Source organism: Mya arenaria, chromosome 14, assembly GCF_026914265.1.
Source record: "Mya arenaria isolate MELC-2E11 chromosome 14, ASM2691426v1".
NCBI classification, from domain to species: Eukaryota; Metazoa; Mollusca; class Bivalvia; order Myida; family Myidae; genus Mya; species Mya arenaria.
The window spans coordinates 34823782-34834488 of record NC_069135.1 but is presented as its reverse complement, the minus strand read 5'-3'; the positions used below and the strand labels follow the sequence as shown (position 1 = coordinate 34834488).

General features: G+C 38.2%; 2 protein-coding genes across 2 annotated transcripts in view; both read left to right on the top strand.

The window, feature by feature from the left end:
* Positions 1-543: 543 nt before the first annotated feature.
* LOC128216038 (adipocyte plasma membrane-associated protein-like) lies at positions 544-6024 on the top strand. Its single transcript, XM_052922631.1, has 8 exons — positions 544-581; positions 800-886; positions 1711-1832; positions 2636-2890; positions 3463-3575; positions 4182-4342; positions 4779-4980; positions 5719-6024. Exons 1-8 carry the CDS (start codon positions 544-546, stop codon positions 5941-5943), a joined length of 1203 nt encoding a protein of 400 aa, XP_052778591.1. The 3' UTR covers positions 5944-6024.
* A 2321-nt stretch (positions 6025-8345) lies between these two features.
* Positions 8346-10707, top strand: part of LOC128218293 (coadhesin-like) — a 36285-nt gene continuing 33923 nt past the window's right edge. The window contains exon 1 of the mRNA XM_052925939.1: positions 8346-8489. Within this exon, the coding sequence (XP_052781899.1) occupies positions 8432-8489 (58 nt within the window). The 5' untranslated portion in view covers positions 8346-8431. The remainder of the gene's footprint in view (positions 8490-10707) is intronic.

Here is a 10707-nt window from a genome sequence, read left to right as displayed (position 1 = left end):
ATAAAAATATCAAATATGGGATCATATCAGCGTTTACTGTATGAGAAGGTCATGGTGTACTTTAACCTCATGTTTTAAACAATGCACCCACTACGCATGCACACATTTCGGGGCGTCCTGTCTGCCACATTCAACAACCGGTCAAAGACTCCGTGTCCTTAAATGACACAGATGGGTTCACGGCTCGGTCAACCGTCTTTGTATTGGCGGCGATACAAAATGAATCAGACGGTTTTGGACGGTTAAGTCTGCACTTTTCTCTATTCTTGTATGCTCCAGATTTTAAATAGTTGGTACAATATCGGTTTAATCTAGAAATGGTGCCGAAGTGACTTGTTGGAAGTAAATAGGAAATTATGCATTGAATATATGCGACTGAAAACACATTTAGCTTGTAGAGTGGTTGTAAAATGAATATTAAATAGTTGCAAACGGTAAACAACTGAAGAAAGAAAAAAAACAACATATCCATAACTCAGAAATACAACCACATTTGTGAACATTTTGGAAAAGCGTGGAGACTACTTTACTCATGGCATGAGCATGGACTCTGGCAAAGAAAACCACGTATTCCCACGCAGGTAATATACATTTTAAATGGCTAAAATTAGTTTATTTAAGCTTTCATTTTGCAAATTTTAGCAATTTCCAAAAATACACACTTAACAGCAAGGTCAAATAAAAGATCTAACGCATGCAGAACTGTCAAATTAATTTACCATTGCCACCAGAAACAAGTTTACTTTTATTGTTCTAAACTGATAATGTTCTTGCTTAATGTTTGTGGTTTTCAAGCCAGGTTGGAAGCTGTTCACGCTTTATGGGCTGGCATTATAGGGATCTTTTTCTGTCTGCTGACCACGCCCATCGACCCTCTTCCATACACGTAAGTTCTAAAAAGAATACCGTTTAACAAAGTGTTTTGGTCTGTCAGCCATTTGAACCGACATCGTACATGTTAATATATATTTTACGGGTGATGAGTTATGGCAATGGTTAGAGTCTTTGCCCGACCATACGTCGAATCCTCGACCAAGGGCACCACTACCGACTACGCAACGTTCTACCGACGACACCACTACCGGCGACGCAACGTTCTACCAACGACACCACTACCGGCGACGCAACGTTCTACCGACGACACCACTACCGGCGACGCAACGTTCTACTGACGACACCACTACCGACGACGCAACGTTCTACCGACGACACCTCTACCGACGACACCACTACCGACGACACCACTACCGGCGACGCCGCTACCGACGAAACCACAACCGACCCAACTCACTACAGACGACACCGCTACCGACGACACCACTACCGACGACACCGCTACCGACCAAACTCACTACAGACAACATCGCTACCGACGACACCGCTACCGACGACACTACTGCCGACGACGCTACTTCTGACGCCACCAATATTGATGACGACACGACCGACGCGACTGCTACCAACTAGGCCACTACCGACGATGCCCGACTACACCATCATTGACGACGCCACTTCTGATGACACCACTATTAACGACGCCACCTACGATGACGACACTACCTTAGACGCCACTACCGACGAAACCACTACCGACGACACCACTACCGACAACACTTACGCCGACACCACAACCGCCGACAACACTACCGCCGAAACTACTTATTACACCATGCTAGGCTAAAAGTCATTACTTTTCTCTTCAATGTACAGCTTTCCATACCCCTTGCCTGGACTCGAGGGTCCCCTTGAGAAGAATTCGATCTTGCAGAAGGCCGAGCGCTGGTTTGATGGACAGATATTCGGACCAGAGTCCTTCACAGTGGATGAAAATGGTACACGTGTACATTTTAAAGTAAAAGTGCATTTTTGTAGTCTCTAAGTGTGCCATTAAACTGAAATATTTTACTTCGCTTGCTACGTCAGCTATCAGCCTATTTCTTAACTGGGGATTGAACCCGGGTCCAGTTGATGGAGAGACCGAGTTAAACAAGCGTTGTCTTATATGGACTATTTTTTCATCCACGCAGTAAACATGCATATTATTATATTAACGTATATATCAAAAGAAAAAGAAAACACGCACATTCACGACCAACGACAATCCAATTCTTGCAAAATCTAGCATAACATATACGGTCGAACCTATTTGGCTCGAACTCTCAGGGATCGACCAAAATACCTCGAGCCTCGGAAAAATCGAGCCAAGCGGAAATGCTCACATTAAAAAACAACAACAACGGTCCTTTATATCCAGTTCGAGCCATCGATGAATTCGAGCCAACGGGGTTTGACTGTATTTTAATTGTTGGAATGATTGGAAGGACGCGAACACTGAAATCGATCACGATATTCATGAATATATGACGTTTTCACTCTTAACGGCCTAGTTTAAGCCTTCTATAAGTGCCCCCTCCTACCCATTCCGTTCATAGTACACTACTTAAGTGTATTGATCTTATATCTTTATTGCCTTGTGCTGTATATCAGATCTGCGATCTGAGCATCCTGCTGTGCAGATCTGAAGGTTTTCTTATAGAAATGGACAATACAACTTGCCATTTGGTTGTTGTTGTTGTTTTCAAATAATAATAACAATTTATCTATTGTTATTTCAAAGTTTCATCTTTTTGTGAAGGAACGTTATACACTGGTACTGCTGACGGGAAGATTCTTCAGATTGACATCCGGCGGAAGTCGGCGGTGCTAGTGGTGCGGACGGGCCTCGACAGCCCGGAATGTGGCTCACCGGAAATGGAGCCTTTATGCGGCCGCCCCAAGGGGATGAAGTTTGGACCGGATGGAAAACTTTATGTGGTGGACTCGTATAAGGGCTTACTTCGAGTGAACATCCAAAACAAAAGTTTCGAGATATTGGTAGCTAATTCAGAAGGTATTCGATGTTTTGCATAAGTGGCATGCCACCTCAGAGGTATCGATAAAATATTTGCATTTATTCAGATTTGTGTTCGTTATCAAATACAATTTTAGCAGTTTTACATCAAATTGAATGTCAATTTGATTATTGTGTTCATATAGATCGGTTGCAGTACCGAAGCATTATTTTTTTAAAGTGACATTCTTATTAAAATCAAAACATACACATGTATAACTTGCAAACATTACTTTTAAGTGATAATCCTTTTACAACTAACTATGCATTTATGGAAAATTTTGATTACAGATAACAATATTGTAACCATGTATTTAATAGCTGAAAACGCACAAATATTAAATGATTAGTGAGTACTAAAATATTATATATTAAATAACAGAGTTATCGATAAAACACTTGCATTAATTCAGTGTTCGTTATCACACACTAGCAGTTCTACATCAACTTAAATGTCGAATTGATTATTGGGATTATAAAGATCAGTTACAGTTACAAAGCATAATTTTTCTTAAATTAATGATTAAGAACGTATCATAAACGAGCTGGCTAACCAGTTTTATTCCCTACAGGGTCGGAAGGAGTGCCGTTCAAGTTTCTCAACAGTTTGGATATTGACGGGAATGGCATTGTCTACTTTACAGACTCCTCCGACAAATGGCAGCGTAGAGACTTCAGATATGCGGTAGTTATGCTTTAAGACCCATTTAAAACTCCTCGGCCAATATATATCGAAAACAACCTCGGATGTATGCTTGTACACCAGTAGAAGTAGTTCGTAAACATTTGAATTATATCATTATTCAAATGTAGTGTTTAAGCTTGTATTTGTAGATCTAAGTTTAAATTGCTTACCAGTGAAGTATATTGTTGGAAACGCGATTAAAATTCCAAAGATTAAATCATTAATTTAAACTGCTAAACTGAAATTACTTCGCGATCTACTTGCAGCGTAGTTATAGTGTACAGATTTCTGACATTGTGAACCGTCCATATACATCCGAGGTTGTTTTTGATAGGAGTTCCGAATGTATAAGATCGTTACAAAGACGCTTGTGAAAAAAGTTCTTTGAATACGAGTAGACTACATTTACTCATGAAACGTATAACACTGAAGACAATACGTCGACTATATGTTTAACATTTACCATTTTTTATGCGCTTTATAATGGTTACTGATCTCTAATATTGAAATGTTAATGTACTGGAAATGACAGCGCCATAAAATATGTTATGAAATATATGTATAATAGAATATGTGTTTAAAGTAAGTAGTGAACGCAATCTTCAGGTTCTGGAGAATCGGGCTGCAGGACGTCTTATGCGTTATGACCCACGGAATGGCCTCTGTAGCACCGTGCTGTCGGGTCTCTACCTCGCTAACGGCGTTTCTCTGTCCCGGGACGGGACGCACATCCTCGTCAATGAGATGAGTATCGCAAGGATACGAAGGTTACATTATACTTGTTTACAACATGTCTATGAGTATCTTATGACCATTATGAAAATATTCAATAACGAACAGATATAAACCAGCATCCAGTTACATCTTGTGATTTACGTGTAAGTTCTTTGTGAGTGAGTGAGTGAGTGAGTGAGTGAGTGAGTGAGTGAGTGAGTGAGTGAGTGAGTGAGTGAGTGAGTGAGTGAGTGAGTGAGTGAGTGAGTGAGTGAGTGAGTGGAGTGATCGAGTTAGTGAGTGAGTGAGTGAGTGAGTGGAGTGATCGAACGAGCGAGCGAACGAGCGAGCGGGCGGGCGGGCGGGCGGTTGGGCGAGCGAGCGAGTGAGTGGAAGATAGGGGGCGAGTGTGTAATATCTTGTTGAATTAATTGAATTAATACGTACTTTCGCTTTTGTAATATTTGACATGCATTCATTTATTTATAGATACTACCTGACTGGCGAGAAGGCCGGGACATCCGATATTTTCATTGACAATCTTCCTGGCTACCCCGACAACATAAAGCCCAACTCCAGGGGTAATTTATACGTGGGCATGGGTTCTGTGCGGTTTCAGGGCTCAAGTCCCATCGGCTCATTTCTTGACATCATTGGGCCCTATCCGAAGATCAAGCAAATTATAGCAGCGGTATGTTCATTTCTTTCGCGTTAGTTTTATGTGATTTCGTAATATTTTTGACATTCCAATACCAGTCAACAGCGTATTGTGGGCTTAACATGCCGTGTCTTTATCGCGGCTGGGGGACGGCGGACACAAAGGCTGGGTGGGAGGAGGGGCTATTGACAGCCGGGAATAAGACTATACGGCCCGATGATTGATACAAGGAACAGTGATCTCCCATCCAATGATTGTGGTGACATATATGTGTGTATGGGGAAGGATTCAAGTAACTTTACCTGCAGTTTGTCGTGCGGATTATAGACCAAAAGCGTCGAGTTAGCCCTCCGCCCCAGGACCGTCAGGGGCAAACCTACTTAAAATACTAAATACTAAAAGTATTGAAAAACATTTTTTTTTCACATACATGTGAGAATATATAGACAGTACAAAGTGCATATTTATAAAAATAACTATTTTCAATATTTTTTTTTACATTTTTGGCATTGCAATTTTAAGTTTGGAATTATTAGATTTTTGTATTTAAAAAGAAATGAGTTTAAAAAATCCGTGTAGCTAACATATTCGCTACGATCCAATGGCAAATACTTTGTATCGCAATGGTAACAACTCGGCCATCTCCGGCAAGCTTCGAGATATACATTTCCTGTTGAATACTTGCCGAGGTGTCCCGATTGCATTGTATCGCTCTATTGCATTGACGAGTGATGTTATAATATGCATGTCCACTTTTTCTCCACCTTTCAGATTACTCCGCTGAAAGCCTACAACGCCTTCATGCCAAAGCACGCTCTGTGTGTGGAAATAGATAGTTCCGGGAAGATAGTCAGCAGCCTTCACGACCCGGGAGCAACGAAAATAGGCGCGGTCAGCGAAGTGTTCGAATTTAATAACACGTTTTTCATTGGGCATTTTCAGTCACCATATCTTGGAGTGTTAAATGGTTCAATAATGGCTGGAAACGGTGAATAATGTGTGTTTATTAGATAAATTGGCGAATTGGTGCAAAGGCTTTGTCGCCTGTCCAAAGTTTGTGTATATAGATGTATGTTATATAATTATTTTTATACCGACGGTTAGTCTTATAATGTTTTGACCCTGTTTCAAATATAATTATGCCGGTAAATGTAGATTGTGATGCATGTAGTAATGTATGAAATCTAATATTGTATGAATTGTTAACATTCATAAATATACAAATATATTGTGCAATAAACTATGATTGTAAACGTTTAAATTGCGATAATACATTTTCCCAAGTTCCCAGTCTCGCCGCATGTACGACCGATCAATGACTTAAGGCATTTAAAATGGATATGTGACCAAATACAAGACAGATGATCAAATCTTATTACCGACCAAATGTAGGACCGGTTACGGAGTGTCGCACAAATCCCGGTCAAGTGTAGGAACGGAAACCGAGTGTCGCACACTTCCCGGTCAAGTGTAGGACCGGTTACCGAGTGTCGCACAAATCCCGGTCAAGTGTAGGACCGGTTACCGAGTGTCGCACAAATCCCGATCAAGCGTAGGACCGGTTACCAAGTCTCGCACAAATCCCAGTCAAGTGTAGGACCGGTTACCGAGTGTCGCACAAATCCAAGTCAAGTGTAGGACCGCTTACCGAGTGTCGCACCATTCCCGGTTACCGATTGTCGCACAGTTTCCGGCCGCATGTAGGACCGGTTACCGAGTGTCACCCATATCCCTTTCAAGTGTAGGACCTAACATTAAGTAGACCCATGCGATAACGTAAACCTGAAATGAATGAACGCTTTTAATGACTTATAATTACGCTTTTGATGAACCTAAAAATGAACTTTCAGGACCGTATAAAGTCGTTTCTTCTCCCCCGTAAAACATTAAACATATTGCCCATGTTTGACGTGTGGAAACACTAACAACACGTGTTCAATATGGGCGCTGCCATGATGGACTCTTAAGGCTGCACTCTCATCGATCGATTGTTTTGACAACTTTTTTTGTCTTGGAATGAGCCAATGTTTGCGTCAATGTCGGGAAACCAGTGGCATAAGACTGCTGACAAAAGAGCAGATGGCAGCTTTCATATTTACGTTTTAGAACTAATGTTTTGTGGCTCAGAGCGTTACTACCGCTTAAAGAAAAATGAAATATTCGGCAGACCTGTTTAGATATGTTATGTTGTGTTTTATCATATATGACTGATTTGAAAACACCGATGCCAAAACCAGCCGTTTCTGAGATAAAACATGTTTTTTTTATACAATTTTGGTCGGAAAGTGGTAAAAATAAAACCTCACATTTCTTTGCTTTGGCATTTCCTAGGGTCGAGAATCAAGAACGTAAATAAAAACTTATATCTCTTAACAGGACTCTGTCCGTTACAGTATGGACAAATAAGGTTGTCATACTAAAAAGGGGACTAAACCTTTTCTATGATTGTAGGGTTTTTTTGGTTCCAGTTGTCTATATTGATTTAATACTTCTTGTAATGAGATGTTAGTATCTTGAAATGGCCCATTGAATGCTGACGACACTAATTGGCAATTCTACGTGAGACAGGGTCTAACGAGAAACATTATTTTAAAAACTCGAGTAGGGGAATAACCATTTATCATCACTGACCAAGATTTAAGTTCCGATTTCCCCCGACTGATGCACGCCTACTAAACGCTAGCTCCACCACTCATCGATGGTACAAACAAAATGAGCCGTCGACACATCTGTGGTGCATGAGTGCCATTTGTTTATTTGTACACGGGTTAATATGATTTACTTCCACCTTAAAGTTTTATATAATATATTTATTTCGAAAATCGGAGAATGTGGTTCCGTGTAAGAACAATTTTACCACATGGTGGCTACGAATTGTTTCATTAGTGTGCGAACTGTGGTGCCTGTAGCTTTTCTCCCGATTTGGACTTGTGCATATTTTGATATTTGCTGTTTTATATTATAATAGTACTAACGCCGGTTTATATATATATATATATATATATATATATATAATAAAACACTTACAAACTCGTCTTAGAAAGAAACTATGGATACATCAAAGTTTTAAAAGTGGTGGCGCTGTTGCTCTAGTGATGTCGCTGTAGAGTGTGTATATATATACGTAGTGGTGGCGCTGGCGAGTATGATCTTATTTAGCGAAATATCTTAACGAGAGTAAAAACAAACCGAAAACAGTAGGCCTTGTGCTGGTATATTTTAACTGACCTTTCAGATGTCGGAACTCGTAGCCAAAATTGTAACTGTGTGAGCCAGGCCTAAATTAAGTATCTTCTCTAAGAAAAACAACAAAAAGTCCGCGTACAAGCACTTGTCAAAAGTGGAATAAAGCACTACATCCGTTTTCACGAGTGGTTTACCACTCAAAGGCTCTTAATTTGAAAAACCCACCATAGTATTGCTATGAGAAAGATTAAAAGATCCGCGGGTCTGTATAACAAAAAAGACTGTGGAACGATAGAAAATGGCGTTGATTACAATATTATTTTGCGTGTTATTTACTGCAAAGGTTTCTTTGTCAGGTAAGCTTTTGTTTTTATCTAAGTTACATATTTAAACAAACAAAAAAACAGCATAAAAGTGACATATTAAAAATCAATACATACGCATGTTTAACAAACATAAATTTTGAGTGATAAACTCTTTTAACTTTTAACTACTTACTAAATAATGCATTTGTAGAAAATATTAATTACTGATAATAAAATTGTAACCGTATATTTAATAGCTGAAAACGCACAAATATTAAATGATTGGTGAGTGCTAAAATATTTACTACTGTTCTATCACCTTATAAGGTAGAAATACCGTGTTTTCTGCACCTTTCTTTCACATTAAATTCGGTATCCTTCATTAGAACCATTGTTTTAGACATATATTATTCCTTTTTGGTATATTAAAACAAATGTATTAATTTTGCTAAATCTTATTTGGGAGTAAGGGTGCATCTTTAATCAAATCACATTAAGATTCTTGTGGAGATATTATGCTGAGAAACCAAGACACTGGTCAACGGGCGCATCGTACAATACGAACCGTATGCTCAATAGTTCATGATCTATATACTGTGAAATCATTTATATTCGTAGGCTTGAAATTTCGTGGTTTTTTGAATAAGGACAATTTCGTAGGTACTAAAATTCGCGTATTTTGAATAAATCCATAGAATGGCATGGAATACTGTTTGCAAGCTAAAATCTACAGTCGATTTCTAACACTCGCTCAGTATTCACCATAATTTCTTGACATTACTACAATTTGTTACATACGCTGGTTGATGCAAGATTATGCTACGAAGCGAAGATATATGTTTAGAAATTATGTTAAGAAACATAGAAACATAGACATATTTAGAGAATATGCTAAGGGGTATAGAATATATACGGAGAAACATAACTATAATTTTAGGGAGTATGCTAAGAAGAAAATATGTTTCAGAGATCATGCTATCAGGAATGTCATTTATTTTTTAAAGGTGCACTCTCACAGATTGCCAGTTCTGACAACTTTTTTTTTATCTTGGAATGAGACAATTTTTGCGCAAATGTCTAAAAACCACTGATATAAGACTGCTGACAAAAGATCAGATCGCATTTTCATATTTACGTCCGGAAATTAATGTTTTATGGCTAAAAGCATTACTAACGCTTTAAAGAAGTTTTTAAAAGTGAGTTTTTCGGCATAAACAGCATTAAATATGAAATCTTGCGATCTGATCTTTTGAAAAGCTTTCGATTTAGTTGATCATGAAATTCTTCTTTATGAATTGAAACTGTATCATTTTTCTGAAATAGCATTGAATTTGTTTAAATCATATCTTGAAAATAGAAACCAAATTGTAAAGATTGGCAAAATTAAATCGCAAAAACTCACTGTTACATCTGGGGTACCACAGGGTTCCATACTGGGACCCTTGCTTTTTATTTTATACATAAATGATATTGCAGTTATGCATCCAACATTAAATATAGATCTATATGCAGATGACTCAACACTTTATGAATCTGGATATCAGTTGACGGATATTCAAAATAAATTACAACATCATTTAAATTATGTTAATAAGTGGTGTCAACTAAATAATATGTCATTGCATCCTTCCAAGACTAAATGCATGTTAATAGGGTCTGCAAATAAATTAAAAAACACTGGGAATCTTGAACTTTGTATTAATGATGTTCAAATAGTTAATGTTGTTGTGCAAAAGTTATTAGGGTTGTATATAGATAATACACTAAACTGGCATGTGCAAATCGATTATGTTTGTAAAAATCTGAATAAGAAAATTGCACTTCTAAAAAATATAATATATTTCCTCACACCTGATACAAAACGAATGTTTTACAATGCATATATTCTGCCAAATTTTGATTACGGCTGCTTGGTCTGGGGCAAGGGAACCAATTCATATGTGAATAAAATAAATAACTTACAAAAACGAATTGCAAAAATCATACTTGGTAAATCTAAACGAGATTCATCAACAAATCTATTTAAAGAACTAAAATGGCTAAACTTCTCGGATAGATGTAAATACCACGCAGCAGTATTAGTTTACAAGACGTTGAATAGCATGGCTCCATCATATATGTCAGAATTAGTAACAGTTTCAGACAATAATGTATATATGCTAAGATCAATGGCACACAAAGATATTGTTTTACAAACTAGACCTCGTACTAATTATATGAAAGCATCGTTTACATATTACAGCAGAATTGTTTGGAATAATATACCTTT